This window comes from Hesperophylax consimilis, chromosome 31 (assembly GCF_061612785.1).
Source record: "Hesperophylax consimilis isolate HC1 chromosome 31, BYU_Hcon_1.0, whole genome shotgun sequence".
NCBI classification, from domain to species: Eukaryota; Metazoa; Arthropoda; class Insecta; order Trichoptera; family Limnephilidae; genus Hesperophylax; species Hesperophylax consimilis.
In genome coordinates, this window is record NC_142866.1 from 11,876,913 (window position 1) to 11,894,968 (window position 18,056).

An 18,056-nucleotide genomic window follows, 5' to 3' on the forward strand; every position below is an offset into this window, starting at 1 on the left:
GTCTGATTCCTCAAATCTTTGATTTAACCGAAACAAAACTACATTATTCTATTATAAAAACATATTACCGAATATTCTACTAAATGGTTAAATGAAAGACCATAATTTAAATACGTGTTGTTACCATTATTTTTTATTCGTTCTATTTAAAGAGGCAAATCCTCCACCGGACGTCCTTGATAATAATTTATTCGCGCGTTAGTATTAAAGGTAGCTAATATCGTTATTTACTTTACCGCAATGATAATTTTTCCTAATATTATTTCTCCAATTGGAAGAACCACAGTAATAATTGAGGCTTAATAGAAGATTTTGCTGTCTCTTAGAACATCTGAGGTTCAATTCGTATTGCTCACGTTTCCCTCAACTTCTGTCCTGTTTAAATAATGTATGCGAACGTTTTAGCACAGATACACACAAGTATACACGTTTTGATGTGAACCATCTTTTGGAGCCCTCTGGGGGGGGGTGAAACCGACTCTTGCGTAGCAAGTGTGGCAAGACGGGACGACGCTATTGCACGGAACGAGCCTTCATTCAGCCAGCGTCGTGACTAGTAGGCTCTTTCTGTAGGGTATATTTGTTTATGTTCTCACTAAAAATGACTATGGATATATTGTAAATAATAATGTAAAATGAATTTATAATTTTTTTGTGTGTATTTTAATAATAATACAAGAATTGTTTTACTATCACAAATATAACGACTCTGCCAGGCTACAATAAAAATCAAGAATATAACAAACTCTACTAATAGTACTTAACTATTGAAGAAGGTGATTTAATTTGAATACAGTGAACACGAAAGACTTCTAAAGATTTAACTGAGATACAATAACATTTCTGTGGAAAATATTTCTTTGTATTATAATCCACGACCCATTGCTCTCCGTAAGTGTATCGCTTTCAGCTGCCACAATAAATTCATTGTATTCCGTTGAACTTGAGTTGGGGTTTAAATGGTTTCTGATACGGGAGAATCATTTCCTAGAATACAGGATATTTCGAGGCTCAACAACTAACAGCCTGACCTCCAATTCTTTCTTACAAACTTTAATATGTAACATCGTGTGGGTGTAAATCTAGAATTTACATAATAATAAATCGTCTGCACTATTACTTCCTCCGACATTCGCTCTATATGAAAATTTATCTCAACCATTTTGCCGCCCTTGTTTCGCCAGCTTTACATTATTTTATTACAGCCGATATCTTTTGATCTGAGGATTTCATGAATAGAAAGCGAAACAATTCATGCATGTTTTTGTTTAAAACTTCTACGTTTATTTAATTTTTTACGTCGAGATGCTGTTACAAGTTTTATAAAACTTGAAATTTATAAAATATAATTAGGGCTATTCGATCATTCAACACTTTATTGCTTTGAATAAGAGCAGCTTTTAATGTTAAAACTCAGGTACTATTTAAACATAACAGAAAGTGACACTTGCGAGCAATATAAATATAATTAGGGATATTCTATCAATCAACCCTTTTCCACTTTGAATAAGAACAGCTTTTAATGGTAAAACTAGGTACTATTTAAAGATAATAGAAAGTGACACTTGCGAGCAATATAAATATAATTAGAGCTATTCTATCAATCAACCCTTTTCCACTTTGAATAAGAACAGCTTTTAATGGTAAAACTCAGGTACTATTTAAAGATAATTGAAAGTGACACTCGCGAGCAATATAAATATAATTAGGGCTATTCTATCAATCAACCCTTTTCCACTTTTTCAATAGTACCCTAAAACTCGTTGCATAGATTAGTGTGTTAGTCATATATTATCCTATTAGTTAGTGAGTGTATCTGATAGTTTGACATTGAAATATTCCTCACCGTAAATCTAATGTCTGTGATGTGTTGAAAAACGCACACGATAAAAGGGTTATTTGCGCTATAGTGGCTTGAACTCAGGACCTTCCGCTAACAAACACGCCGTACTACTCCAGTAGGTACATAATAACATGATATTTTTTTAAATTATGAATATGGTTACTAATTACGAGTATTTCGCGAGAGGCATCCACCTTTGTATTGAATAAGAGCAGCTTTTAATGGTAAAACACAGGTACGATTTAAACATAATACAAAGTGACACTTGCGGAACATATCTAATACTAATTGATCACTACCTCTGAAAATAAAGTCTTGAAATTTTGCTTGAAGAATTATTCGACAAACTTTCACAAAGTTGACTAACTTCACGAGCACTTTTTATTAACTTTGGAAAGGAGTAAAAGTTATCTGTCTCAAGTATCCCTCGGCACTTGGAATCTTTTCGATACAGCTATTAAAGTTTTCTATTTACTCTATTTTGCAAGTAATCGTAGTTTATTAAATAAGTATGTTTTTTAATCTATTAACACTTCAATTGCATATTTTGGGCTGGAATAGATATTTTATTTTATTTTGTTTTACGCCCACCTGGACTCTACATGGATTATAAGAACAGATTAAATAGATAAACTAAATTTTAAACAATATTCGTAAAACATGTAACATTAACATAAAATAAAATAGAAACTAAAACAATGCTACATATAAGACAAATGACTAAAACTACATTACCAACGCTACTATAATGTGTAGGATTCAACAAAGTGCTGGTACAGATTACGATTAATTCTATGAATGGAGTCAGTAAATATATCAATAGTACCCTCAAACTCGTTGCATAGATTAATGTGTTAGTCATTTACTATCCTATTAGTTAGTGAGTGTGTCTGATAGTTTGACATTGAAATATTCCTCACCGTAAATGTAATTTCTGTGATGTGTAAAAAAACGCACACGATAAAAGGTTATTTGCGCTACAGTGCTTTGAACTCAGGACCTTCCGCTAACAAACACGCCGCACTACTCCAGTACATAATAACATGATATTTTTTTAAATTATGAATATGGTTACTAATTATTTCGCGAGAGGCATCCACCTGTACTTTGTAGCGAACTTTAATAATGCATTGTTTTCAGCTGAAGCGAAAAGCGTGCGTAAAGTCTGTTAATTGATCTACAAGAATCCACGTGTTTGCAGATGATCCCAGCGAGGGGCGGCAGAGCGACATGCCCGGCGAGCAGCATAACTCTCCCATGCGGCTGGGCGGAATCCTCAAGGGAGGCCGGCTGTGGAAAGCTTCTATGGATATGCCACCCCCCGACCAGGTAGGTCACTCACCAACCACATTGGCGATTCGGTCTTAGATATTATTATTCTGGACATTTTAATTCATTCTTTTACAAAGGGAAGTTTGTAACACAGTTCGGATGAAACTCATTTCGCATTCACTTTTAGAAATGAAGATTAGTAATTCACATTAATAATATTTTTATAAATTAATATTTAACGAGAACTTGGATTTTGGAATTATTTACTGAACATTTTAGGTAAATATAACGCTGATAAAATTAATGGTTTCGTAGAATGCCCACTTTTGTATAAAAAATCATCAGTTATTTAGATTTTTTTGTAAATAATCTGGCACGAGGCGTCTACTCGGAAGCGTTGCTAAGGTTGGCTTTCAAAGGCTCAATTAAAAATGATTGTTGGTATCTTATTGGCTGATATTTTACTGTGTACTGTGTGTATTGTTATTTGCCGCATGTATGATATCGGGTGACAATTTACTGCGAATTAGTAATTATTGGCTGTGCGATTAAATTGTGTATAATTATGATTGAAATTAATAAATGCAATGAGATATTTAGACGTTTTGCACGTTACAGACGGAGGAAAGCACCAGCTTCAGCAACTCGGCCAGCGACGAAGAGGGACGAGGCGGGCGCGCGGTGCGCTTCAGTGAGCCCAGCGCCGGCCAGAGCGACTCCCTCTCGCAGCTGTCCTCGGTGGACGAGCCTTCCGAGTCCCAGGATCAGGTCGACGCGTCCTCCAAACCGCAGGAGTTGACCCTCACCTTCAAGCTCGGGAACCACCTCCTGTCCAACAACAGCCTGCGGCCCAACTCCGCCGTGCGCCAGTTGTTCCCCGCAGGCCCGCACTTCGTCACCCCTCCGCAACGCTCCGATGCCGACAAGCAGTACCTCGTCACCGCCGAGTCGCTGCGGGCCTTCGAGGAGGGCAAGCGCTCCAAGCTACCAACCTCCTACCGCGATGAGGACCTTACGGTGCGTCGAACGATCGATAGAAACACGCTGAGAAGATCATTGGTCAAAGTGGAGCCGCGCAAAAAGCCAATGCAAAAGAATGATACTTCTCTCACTGAGAGAATCAAAATGCTCACTTGCAATATTGAAGACGAGGAGGGACAAGAGCAAGAGCCTAAATCCACAAATGTGGATCGAAGCATTTCCACAGAAGAGACGCATCCCCATCCGCCCTCCGCGCTGCCTTCCAAGTGCTTCTCCCCGTCTTCCAGCTCCAGCAGCGCTTCAAGCTGTTCTTCCACGTCATCGGCTTACAAAAAACTGACTGATATATTCCCGAAGCGCCAGCAGGACCGCATCCCAGAATGCAACGAGGAAGGGAACGGCAATGGAAACGGGGTGGTCATCATCCCGCAGGCCGACAAACCCATGGGCCTAGGGAGCTCCCGGCCCGGGGACAGGCTGTCGCAGGGCTCTGCCAGCACTGACTATTCCTCCGGGGACATAGACGGGGTGCTGGACCAGCCGACGCCGGACGTTCTTGCTGGAACACCAGGTGGGTGCAACTGTTGCTCTTTTATTCTTGAATCATTCAGAATTCTCATGACCTAGATATGTTTTACCTATTCACATTAGGTCTCAGTTTTTTTGCAAAAAAAAAGTGTGACAAAATCATCAAATGGCCATTCAGCGCCATTTTATTATTTTGACAGTTGAAAGGTTCCCGTCAAAAGCCGATTCTAGGTAAGTTTCAGTTTTTTAACAAATTGCGTGATCAGCAGAAGAGGAACGATGAAACGCACCTAGAATCAGCGTTCGACGAGGACCTTTCAAAAGTTAAAAAAAAATGGCGCTAAGTAGCTTTTGATGACAATGTTACATTTGAATTTCTGCGAAACAATTGGGCTTTTGAAAGCCTACCCAAACACTCCACTATTGAATGTATTGTTAAATTATTATCACCCCTTTACTATTTTCACTTAAATTCCATACATTTATTCCATAATAGTAATATTCCACGGATTAAACTGTTGAAATGAATTCTCGTTTAAATACCGCTCAGCTGTTGCTACTATACCGCCGCCGCTGCAGACTCTAATTTCACAGCCTCGCCTAAGTAGCGGTCGACATTATTTGATAGGTGCTATGATAATAGCTGTCTGCAGAATAAGTGCTACAATTCATATCTCGGAGGGAGAAAATTAGTTTGTATTTTATAAACTCGCCTGAAATAAACTAGAAACTCACCATCAAAATGTCGGCTACGGTCGCCAGTAGTTGTATTGTATTGTATATTTCTGGTGAAATTTCCGGTGTGTGGAATATATAGGTACCAACGTACTTTAAAATTCCTACTTCTACTTCTTTAGAAATATAAGCTCACAAGTTCAATTCATGGTGTTATATTTAACATAAAAATTATACTAATTTCTACTAAAATTTCAAGATACATGGGTCCGTTCCCTTTTTTATTGTTTCCTTATAGGCAATTATTTGTACTGTGATATGTGCAATTGTTTCTTCCTGTACCCGTGTATCTTATTATAGTTTTGAGAAAGTCAACGCAGAAATGGCTGCATCTATAAAAAACGCTTTTAAAGTTAATAAAAATATATAATTATTATCTTCAACTTGAATATCTTAAGTCGCCGTTGATTATTTTAATATAGTTTCATTAAAGCACTTGTGCGTTACGCCGCTTTTGATTTAAGCACCTCTTTATGTAAGGATAGGTTAATTCACAGAATTTTAACAATTTATCAAATTTCAAAGCAAAAATTCAACAACCGGTCCATTATGAAATAATAACAGAAGTTGAATAGAATTTACCCAAAACTTAAATTTTAAGTTAAAAATTTGGTTAATTGTTCCAGTTCTGTGAAACAGCACGTCCTGAGAATATTAATATTTGGAAGGAGGTAGTAGGAGGTAACCAACTCTCCTCAAAAAGACCCTCCACGCAGCATCCACAGAGATGACATAGGCCCTAAGGGAAATCATTTTCCTCAGGGCCACCTGTGTGAAGTTAATGTACAAAAAAAATTCAAAGTTGGAGGAAAAGAAGTGAAGTCAGTTGTAGAGTTGAGATGTCATTGAGTTGACTTGTTCAAGGCGCAGGCGAAGGAGATGAGTTGGCGAGGTTCGTGCAGCAGGAGGCAGCGCGCACGGAACGTCTGAGGAAGCGCTACACGCAGCAGGCGTCTGTCGACAATAGCGACGAAGACGATCAGGATGACTATGGTAAGAAATTACACTTATTATGTGACAATCAACTTCAAACTTTGGCACGTTCGATGACCACCAAATCGATGATCAGCGTCAACTCCAACGTTTGCTTTCAGACGGTCCCACAGTAGCACTGTAGTCCCACAGTAGCACTGTAGTCTCACAGTAGCACTGTAGTCTCACAGTAGCACTGTAGTCCCACAGTAGCACTGTAGTCCCACAGTAGCACTGTAGTCTCACAGTAGCACTGTAGTCCCACAGTAGCGCTGTAGTCTCAAAGTAGCACTGTGGAACCTTTTGAAAGTAGCTGCCAAAAGACAAGAGATCCTGGGTTCGATTCCTAGTTGTAACCGTAATCTTTTTTATTTTTATGTTTTGTTCGATGTATTAGTATTATCTTCTCCTTCAGAGATTTATTACATTGATTGGTAGGTTCAAAACAAGTTAAAAGAAAAAGTTGTTCCTGAACATATATCAGGTGTACTGACTTTAATCAGGTTATTTGGAGTAAAAAATGAACATCACATTTTGGTATCCGGTGACTTTTTCTCATTTTTTTGTTTAGGTTATCTAGATTAGGTTGGTTAGGTGTTAACCCTTTCAGACCGTATGTATATTTGAAAATGACATCAATGTCATTTTTTTCCTTAGAGCTAATAAAAATTGTTTTTTCTCTTCCATTTGTTTTTTGTTAAATAAGTTTTGGAGATAATTATTCAATGTCTAATTTTATGTATTCTTTTTTTTACTTTAGTAAATCATTTTTTGTTGGTATACTGTAAACTATTTTTTTAAACTCCAACAATTTTAAAGTAACTCTACCAATCAAGCATCAAATATGTTCTAACACTCCCATTTTTTATTCAGGTCTGAAAGGGTTAAGACTAGTTTTTTCCGTCACTTTTAATTCTTTATTTGATTTTTCAAAAGAGTTCAGTTTTATCGCTGTTCTTTTTAGTCGTGGAACCAGTGTGTTAAACCACCTGCAATTGCTAACTTCAATTTAGGCTTGGGTAGGATTGTTAATTTTCACAATGACTATATATTATCTATATTTTTAACAGATTCCATTATTTGTGCAGCCTAATATTATTATCCAAGAACGGAGCGCGTATTTTCAGGGATGCAATGGGTTAATTTGGGTTATTTATTCACTGACTGGGTAGTTCTGTAAACTGCAAGTTTGTAATCAGGACTAGTTCGCGGCAGGTTCCTTTAGAACGGATGTGTACATTTGTTCACCGAACGTTTGGTGTAATTACCTAATTAAATATAATGCATATTTCACGTAACTACTTGTATACTGATGGTGAGGTCGTTTGATTTATATATTTACTTATGAACATTAACTTAGATCAAATAAACGTACTTTATAGTATGCATAGTCGACTATAGTACAGGCCTGGGCGCGGGACTGCCAAATTATGAAGTCAGTGCAGTCGCTAAGGAAACTTCACTGTTTAAAATATAGTCTAATCACTCCGTTAATTTTAAATTCTTGCGGTAAAAAACGCTAAAAAATCAGAAGTTACAACGAGTATCAACAACAATCGCCGCTATTTGCAAACTGTCGTTGCTCGATGGCACTGACTTATTCACTTGATACTTCAAGTCTGGCCTGACTACAGGCCTTTTAGTAAAGGTAAAATAGGATTTGATAAAAATGACGAAATTCGTTAATTCATCTTGGCAGTATAAATAAAGATCTGCATACTGCAGACTCTGTCCAAAATGAGTGGCGGAAAACCCTTCTGAAGTGGGGGAGGAGGCATTGTTTGAAAAAATATATGTTTACTAATTAGATCGAGTGATGTATTGTTTACTATGTTTTCGTTTGTGCTGAATCGAAAGAGACAACTTTCAAGTCATTACTAGGACCTGCAACTCGGCAAGGGTAAAATAAGATCCCCTAGATGTGTGTTCCGCCACTTTTTTTGCGGACTTTGCAGATCTTCTTGTATGCTGCCAAGATGAATGTGAGACTTAAGTTTTATGAATTCACGAATTTTATTTAGTTTTTATTTTTTGCATTTTGACGCTTTTTTACCTGTACTATTGATATTCTTACTATATGACATGCAAGTGTATGGGAGAATAAATCAGGAGGGTATGGCTGACGCTTCAAAAACCAGTAGTGGAAATTTAATCACGGTATCGTTATGAGGCTGAAAAAAGTGGGGATAGAAAGAAATAGGGTAGATAAGAGAAATCAGGATAAAACGAATACTTTCTTATTTGACAATTAATGCCTTATGAAATATTGCGAAAAAAATGGCCAAATTAATATTTATTTAACGAGTTATTAATGGTGTCTGTTGGTTTGTTGTGGTGTAGGGTTCCAGCGCCGACCGTCCGTGCGCGGCATCAAACCTCGTTTCGGCTCCACAAACGAGATTCTTCAGCAGATGCAGAGTCAGCTTATGGCTCAAGCACAGACACGGCCCGGACACATCTCCTGGCCCTATTACTCCGAGTCCAACCTCAGCCTGCCGGCGCCCCACGACCACAATATGCTGCATCATCAGCAGGACAACAGGTAACATCATCAACATACCTACAAATTTATTCACTCACCTTAAACTCGACAGCAATGAACATCGGTCATTGCTCTATTGTGTTAATTTTTTCTTCATCCTACCACCAGCCAGATAATAGGTTAACATTATGGACACCTCGGTGCTGGTGCTCCAGTAGTTCATCCGCACGCTTGCCTTAAACTCCACACCAATGATCATCAGCCATTTTTCTATTGTGTAACAGGTAAATATGGTGAACACCTCGGTGCAGATTCTCTAGTAATTCAATCGCTCGCTTGCGTAAAACTCCTCTTCAATAAATATCAGTCATTATTCCTTTTTTAGCCTCTTGTTCTTCACACTGAAGTCCATACCACCAACCAGATAATGTATAAATATCACCAACACTTCGGTGCAAATCGTCCAGTAATTCAGTTGTACGCTTGCATTAAATGCCACAACAATGAACATCAGTCATTGTTTCATTATGTCCACTTGTTTTTGACCTTGAAGGCTACACCACCAACCAGGTAAACATCGTGAACAGCATATGCACATCTCTATTAATTCAATCGCACGCTCGCCTTTAACTCCGCAACAACAACATTGTTATATTATGCTATTCTTGTTCTTCTGGACAATTTTTACCCTGGACGCTGCACCACCAGACGAACACCAGGTGCAGATTCTCTGGTGATGCAATCACAAGCTTACCATAAACTCCACAGAAATGAACATCAACCATTGTTCAATCTTGTAGTCCGCTTATTCTTCTAGGCAACCTTCATCCCTAAAGGTTACATTACAAAGCTGACATATATTTGTGAACATCTCGGTGCAGCAATTAGTTCCTTAAACTCCACACCTATGAACGGCAATCATTATTCTGTTTTGGTCTTCTTCTTCTTCTAGTTTCTATTGGAAACTATCTTTTCCTTTGGATTATAATTGAATAACCTTGTATTTCTGTAATACTTACGAAAGTAACATATCTCCAAGATTTTGCAATTTTTGTTTAGTGTCTAGGTAAGCAAAACATCCTTGAAATAATGTAATCTTGAATCTATATAAGTTCTTTTTCTGTGCAAAAATTCAGCAAATGAAAAAAAAATCATGTGATCTTATCACAATAAAAAGCTTGACAATTATAAGAATATTTTGCATTTCGCCCAAACTCGTCTGTTTTCATCGACCAAATCTAAACACGCCCCTAAAATCTAAGGGGGCCTTGTCCTTATTCTACCGGTATTGTAATGGAAGATGCTCCGTGGATCTAGCATCATTGATCCCTTCGGCACCGGTGCGCAGTCGGGAAATACGCCAAACACGGACCCAACATTTGTACACAGTTAACATGAGTACCTATATATTTTGGTAAATTTCCCTAGATATAGGGGATTAACTTTTTAGAGATAAGGGAAAAAACACAATTTGTTTTGCAGTCAAAATTCTCAAGCCAATCTTGGGAAATTTTGAAATATTGTGGAGACTAACTAATTAACTAACCATCACGCCGTTTACGAAGAGGTAGGCAGAGAGGACGGACCGCCAAACAACTCGGTCTTGACACATTCACATTCATAAATAGTCTTCTATTTTTCTGACTCTTGACATAGCCCGACTCAAGTATCTGATTCACTTGATCGTGCCATGTCTTCCTCGTGTGTCCCCGTCCTCTACTACCACTCACATTTGAATCACATATTCTCCAAGTATGGAGATAATGGAGGCATCGCTTCTTTCGTTTTATGCACATTGTTCAAAAGCTCATCAAAATGATTAATCGTAATCCTCTAACTAGCTAGGGATTATAACAATATCCTTGTTATTTATGTGTCTAAAAATCTCTCGTCATAATAAAAACAATGTATTTAGCCGTCGCCCCGGGGTAAAATACTTGCTAACCAGCCTCTGGCAGTCTCTTATCGTTCAATGCGAACACTGTTAAGTTAAGTTATAGAAGTGCGTTGTGGGCGTGTCCGTGTACCAAATAAGCCATTTTTTTGTTTCTGGTGAAATTGATAAAATAAAGTCGAAATTAACCCACTTCCCGACATCCGATCGAGCAGAAGCTCGGCAAAGAAACTCGTTGTCGTTGTTGGTGGCACTCAAAACTTTTCTGAAATTGTTTGACATATAAAAATGTACAGCTGTTAGTATGCGAAATAAATCTCGTTACCATTCAATTAGGATTTGACTTAAGTGATTGGACGGTTCGCTCATATTAGTCAGTCCGTGAGTCAGTCAGTATTCGAAAAAAAAAAATTATATTAAAATATATTTGACAAGTTCACAGCAGTTAAGAGTCTGTCCCGAGGGAGCAAGGTTCAATCCTCGGTCAAACCAAAAAAAAAAAATCATTTCAAATACTTTGAATAGGATTGTAAGAGTTTCAAGTTTCACGGAGATGTAGTTTTCATCTTTTTGCGTGCGATATAAAACAAATTTCAAAAACTTCTTCTGAACTCTTTCTATGTTTAATTTATATATGTAGATTAAAAAAGAGTTCCACACTCTCGAAGCGTACTCTAGGTAGCTTCTGACGTATATATGTATAGAATCTTAAATATTTGAAACTATTTACAGTTAAAATATGTTGGCGAAATTGTCTTAAAAATAATAACATGATGTGGGTGACGGTTCCATGATAACTCAACACAGTGACAATTCAACACACTTTTAAAAAGTGATATAAAATAATTAGAAATGATGAAAAAAGAATTTAAACCTAACCTAACCCAACCTACTTAACCCAGTTAATAAAGTTTTTGTTTCATCACTTTCCATGACTTTATATATCTTTTTAAAGGTGTGATGAATTACCATTATGATGATTTATCCGGTCACCGTGGGTGACATATGCCACCAAAATTATAATTATTAGCACTGCTGCACTCTTAAGACGGGTTGTTTCAGAGAATTTAAACAATTCTTTAAATTTTAAAGTTAATTGTCGATTTCTGTAGGAGATTTTTTCATGTTTTGTTAATATTTCAGTTCTTTCAAGCAACTAGCCTATAATGATTTAATAACAGAAATTGAATATGGCTATCACAGAACGTGAAGTTGAACGTTGAAATATGATGAATTGTTCAAATTCTCCGAAACAACCCGTCCTTAATATCACACTTCCTGAGGTTATCTGTTCAGTGGATGCAAATTGTGTTCCAGGGATTCGCCGCGGCCGGTAGAAGGTTCTTCCCGCATCCATTTTCACAACAATGAAATGCGCAAATACCAACTCGCGGAGTTACACAAGCTTTCGAACTCATAAAGCATTTATTTTTATCTTTTAATAGTGCAGTTTTTATGGAAATATTATTTTATGGTTTCGTCGTTTACGAATCTGCGAAGAAATTGATGTTCAAGCTTTTCACTCTCGCTTAGGAAGTTTCAAAAATATAATGTGTCTGGCTCAATTTACGCAGCACAAATTAATATTTATTACAGGCAGATATTTTCAATATCGAAATATTTCGTCAGTGTCGGTAAATATTACTTTAGATGATCTCTAAAATTAACACATTTTTAAAGAAAATTGTAATTTTTTAAGTGCAACACCATTTTCAAAACATTTTTCGACAATGTTCTGTTTAGTCGTGATACAATGCAAGATGTTTTTTCCTAAATAAACAACAATTATTTGTTTTGCAGGCCCATGGAGGAGTTCCAGCAGCCCATGCAACAGCGGCGGGAGCGGGAGCAGGGCAGAGACATGCACCCCCCGCAGCACCACCACATCACCAGCATCGACCCGCACCACGAGAACATCTACCAGAACTGCGTTACATACGCCAACGCGAGGTACGTCCTGTTACTGTTATATCAATCTTTGTATTTGTAAAAACTGTGTCGTTAAAAGTGACGATTAGGATTAACGATTCCCATGAGAATGACGATTACCTTGGCAGTGACGATTACACGGACGATTACAGTGACGGCGGCAATGACGATGACAATGATGACAGTGGCAAAGATTGCGATTACGATTATGATGACAATGATGATGACGTCTACTATGATAATGACGATGACAATGACAATTAAAATAACGACAGTGACGTCGATTACGATTACGATTATGGTGGCAGTGATGATCACGTCTACGATAGCAATGACGACGACAATGACAATGAAGTTTCCGATAACAGCGACGACTACGATGACAACCACGATTACGATGACGGTTACGATGACGATGTTTTCTATGATGACAGTAAATTTACAGAAAATATGGACAGGCTTTGTATTTAAAATACTTTGAATTAGTTAGATAATAATGAGAAATGGAAAACAATGCATGTTATGGTCATCTCGTTAAAATTAAAATCGATTGTTCACTTGGCGGCCATTGTCAAAGTGTCGAAAGCTTAAAGTTAGTTTTTTTTCTTCTCGTATTTAAACCAAAATATGAAAATATAACCTTAAAATAGGGTCTTTGGTTGTCAGTTTGGGTTTAATTAAAACATAAATTTTAAAAAAACAAGTCGAAAAGAACTATTTTAATATTATTAGGTGCAGAAAAGAAGTAATACTATCCTTTTTATTTACGAAATTGCTACTAAAATGCATTATTTTCCATTTCCGAAAAGTGAAATACTTACTTCTCATTGTTATCTAACTGACGCACAGTGATTTTTTTCTTTTAAAAGTGCGTATTAAACGTATCCCTATTTTTTATATTTACCACGATGACTCCTCCACAATTGTCGTCCACCGGCTGCAGTCCCTCGCCACTCAGACATGCTATAATCCTCCACCACGCCGTCTAGCCACCTTTTCTTCGGTCTGCCTGTGGGTCGCTTATAACGTTGACGATTGCGACGACGATTACGATGACGATTACGACGACGATTGCGATGAAGATTACGATGACGATTACGATGACAATTACGATGACGATTACGACGATCTGATGGATAATGATGATGACTTTGATGTTTTCAGGTGCAACAGCGCAACGGGCGAGCGCGACCTGTACGCGGCCTCCATGCAAGCGTACTCGCGCGCGCACCGCCGGCCTGAGTCGCCGCCTCCTATCCGCTCTTACCACCAGACCATGGTGCTGATCCCCTACTCCAATCTGCAGCCGCACTACCCGCCCTCGGAGCGCAACTACCACATGGGCCACCCCGTGCCGGGTAAATCCGCTTTTACGCCACTGGATCCGCTTAGGGGACCATAAGAACCTGTACAGATAAACCGACACAAATGTGTTATGAGCGTGTCCGTGTGCCCAGACAAATCAAACAATTAAAGTGTTGATTTTATCTACACAGATTTAATGGGAAAAATAATTTAGATCTTTCAGACTGGCCATTTTAAACTGATTAACTGCTAGAGAAAGAATTGCATTATTTGAAATTTATTCATCATTTTCGCACTAAGTAAGATAAAATTTACTTTGTTTCGGGCACACTGGCACGCCCACAATACACTTCTGTTTCTGTAATGAATCACTTTTGTAATATGACATATAATTGTTCAACTTTAACCGCCTTTATAATACAGTAGGTATGTCTTTATAATCTTTGACCAGTAATGTATGGCCTTTATATTTGTAATTTTCTAATAAGTTTTTGTTTTTATAGTATGTTTCATTTAGATATAAAAATATTATTATATATAAGTTGGGGTGATGGGATGATGTATTTAATTATTTGTAGTGTCTAATATCGCATTAGTAGTTGAACAAGTGATGCTTCGATAACGATGAAGATATTTTTCAATCATTCATTTGCGCAAAAAATAATCTGGATACGGGTTTTAACAAAGTAAAGCCATTAATAATAATAATAATGTTTGTGCTAAATCACCTTAAGGATCGTCTGCATTAAATCGCTTTATCACAAAACTCCTAATACTATTAATTACCTAATTTTATTACCCAATTAAAATCATCACTGAAATTGTATTAATAACAACTAGCTGACGTGTTTCCTATTAATCTTTATCCTCATTATCTTTAAGAGATGGACATATACCATCGCGGATTATCTTTAAGAGATGGACATGTACCATCGCGGATTATCTTTAAGAGATGGACATTTCAATTTGGTAGGCGGGATGGGTACCGCCGCCCTGGGAACCATTTATTGGATGACCAACACATCTGCCACAGGTCACCCCAAGTGGTTCGCTACGTTTGGTGACTTAGCAGGGGTGCCCGGGTTCATGGGTTAAGGTTTGCCCGGGTCTTGGTGGCGGGTGCGTCGGCCCACCTTCTGCGTGGCGGGCCGGTTGGGAGATGCTGGTTGAGGGAGACCCTTTACAACCGGTTACCGCTGTCCGGGCCGCTCGATAGTACAGGGGCCCGACCCTCAGGCTCACGACTAAGGGTGGGCTGCCCCATCAGCGAGTGAAAAAACCCCGCCACTGCTGTTGTGCCGGTTCATGACCGGAGGGGACGCATTGGATGCCCTCTCCAGCCGGACTCTCCCAGCCTATCGCCTAGCACCGCAGTGAGTGGGCTGGAACCAAACGCTCATCACTCCTGGACAGCCTGAACCCCATATTCCTACCCACCCCTCATACCTTTCCATTCCAGACCTTCCTTTCACATCATACCCTTAAAAAAGAAAAACAAAATTAAAATTATGAATATACATAAAAACAAACTTAACATCATTACAGCGGCGAGTAGCAGGCGTCCCCGGTGCGGGCCAAAACTGTTGGTAAATGTTGCCAACATTCGCGGCCTGCACACAAATTTAAATTCAGTTCATTACCATCTTTTGTCCCAACGTCCCAACCTTCTTTTCCTATCCGAAACTCAGATAGCCGAGCCGCCAGACTCCTCCTATCTGGACTGCCCGGGCTTTACCCTTGCAAGCAAGTTCCGATTCAAAGGAGGAGTCTGCCTCTATAGTCGAGCTGACGTCAACTGTGTACGACTATTGAGTCTGGAAAACTCCAGATTCGACGTAATGTGGGTGCGCGTCAATCTTTCCAGTACGGCAAGATTCTACGCATGTCTATACCGCTCCCCGAACCATAGCGAATCAGACACTTCCGAGCTCTTCAAACATTTGAGAGATACTATTGATGATCTCTTGCCCGCTACCCTCCGGCCGAGTTTATTGTTTTGGGGGACTTCAATGTTCATAACGAACCATGGTTGAAGTTCTCTGGCCCAACGGACTCGGCTGGCCGACAGGCGGAATCCTTTGCCATTTGCTACGGATTAGAGCAACTGGTTCAGGAGCCTACAAGGGTTCCTGATGTCCAGACTCACCGTTCCAATCTGTTAGACCTATTCTTAACTACTGTGCCACACGGTTATAAGATTGACGTCACAGCGCCTCTGGGATCATCTGACCACTGCCTAGTGACGACATCAATCCCCGTTAGCCTCAGACCAACCAATGAGAGGCTGAGGAGAAAAGTGTGGCACTATAGGTCAGCAGATTGGTTCGGTATGCGGGCCCATTTCAACGCTTTTCCGTGGTCAGCTGTTTGTTTTCGGACTTCAGACCCTTCAAGATGTGCCCAGGAGATTGGTGAAGTCATCAAATCGGCGATGGATGGCTTCATACAATCGACTGCTAAAGAAACTGGTGTGGGCTCAAAGCCGTGGTTCAGTCGACAATGCTCCGAAGCAGTTCGACGAAAAAACGCGGCTTACCGAGCCTACAACACATCTCGAACGCCCGAAAGCAGATCAGCATACAACAAATCGGCAAAGGAATGCAAGAGAATCATTAATAGGTAAAAAATTTGAACACGACCTGCAGATCAGCAAAAAGCTGGCTGCCTGCCCGCATGGCAGCAGAGCATTCTGGTCCCTTGCGGGCTCAATAGGTCGGAATTTTTGCAAACCCAGTTTGCCACCTCTTACCAGACCTGACGGCTCACTAGCAAACACCGCCACCGAAAAGGCTAACTTATTAGGGAAAATGTTTGCGGAAAACTCGACCCTCGATGACGGAGGCGCTGTTCCGCCGTCGGTTCCTCACTGCGGCTTCTATATGAAAAAGCTGAGGATCCGGCATCGGGATGTACTCCACGTTATACGGGGGCTCGATGTTAACAAAGCTAGTGGACCTAATGGAATACCTGCCCTGGTATTGCAGAGGTGTGCTGCGGAAATAGTTCCAGTTTTGACAAAGCTCTTCAAAATGTCCCTGAAGTGTGGCACTGTGCCCTCTGGTTGGAAAAAAGCGGTCATTCACCCTATTCCCAAGAAAGGTGACCGCTCCAACCCGGCCAACTACCGCCCCATAGCGATCACATCAGTTCTGTCCAAAGTGATGGAACGTGTGATCAACGACAAACTGCTCACATACCTCGAGAAGAACAAAATTATCAACGACCGTCAATACGGATTCCGGCGGAACCGCTCGTGCGGTGATCTTCTCGCGTATGTGTCGCATGTTTGGGGGCGGTGCCTGGAACGTCACGGTGAGACCCAAACGGTCGCACTAGACATATCCAAGGCCTTTGACCGGGTCTGGCACCGAGGACTTGTCAACAAATTGCCTTCTTACGGACTTCCCGCATCCCTGTGTACGTGGATTGCTGACTTTTTAAGGGATAGGTCGATTCAGGCAGTTGCTGACGGTTTCACCTCATCCTCACACTCTATAAATGCTGGCGTCCCACAGGGATCGGTTCTGTCTCCGACTTTGTTTTTGTTGCACATCAATGACCTTTTGACATGTGCACCGATTCATTGTTACGCGGATGACAGTACAGTTCATGATAGCTTTTTGTTTGACAAGCCCCCAAAGGGCACACAAACTCCAACGGCTCGGAGGGCTTTGAAGCAGAGAATGGACGGTTATCTCGAGAGTATTTCCTCCTGGGGTAAAAGTAATCTCGTCGAATTTAATGTTTCAAAGACCCAATCCTGTCTGATTACGTCTAAAAGGGATCTAAATGATAATCTAGTCTCCTTCAACGGAAGCAATCTTCCGAACAGGCCTTCCATTGATATGCTTGGTGTAACTATAAGTGACCAGCTCAGGTATGGGGGCTCCATCGAAGCCAGAGTAAAGCTGGCCTCTCAGAAGCTGGGCGTACTGTACAGGGCCCGCAGATACTTGAATAGTACACAACTGCTGACCCTATACAAATCGCAAGTGCGCCCTACTGTCGAATTTGGCAGCCATCTCTGGTCCGGAGCCCCTAAATACCTGAAAAAAACCCTTGACTCTGTGCAAAAACGGGAGGTCCGTTTGATAGATTCCCCAATCTTTACAAAC

At 39.8% G+C, this 18,056-nt stretch overlaps 1 protein-coding gene across 3 annotated transcripts in view; it reads left to right on the plus strand.

Annotated features, from left to right (window-relative positions):
• LOC149409459 (uncharacterized) overlaps positions 1–18,056 on the plus strand; it is a 456,446-nt gene that overhangs the window by 430,896 nt on the left and 7,494 nt on the right. For 2 of the 3 annotated variants that reach the window (XM_089649883.1, XM_089649885.1), the window contains exons 3-8: positions 3,045–3,172; positions 3,734–4,667; positions 6,224–6,352; positions 8,672–8,873; positions 12,508–12,657; positions 13,801–13,994. In XM_089649883.1, the coding sequence (XP_089506009.1) occupies positions 3,045–3,172; positions 3,734–4,667; positions 6,224–6,352; positions 8,672–8,873; positions 12,508–12,657; positions 13,801–13,994 (1,737 nt within the window). The remainder of the gene's footprint in view (positions 1–3,044; positions 3,173–3,733; positions 4,668–6,223; positions 6,353–8,671; positions 8,874–12,507; positions 12,658–13,800; positions 13,995–18,056) is intronic. The other variant, XM_089649884.1, reaches the window with a different exon arrangement.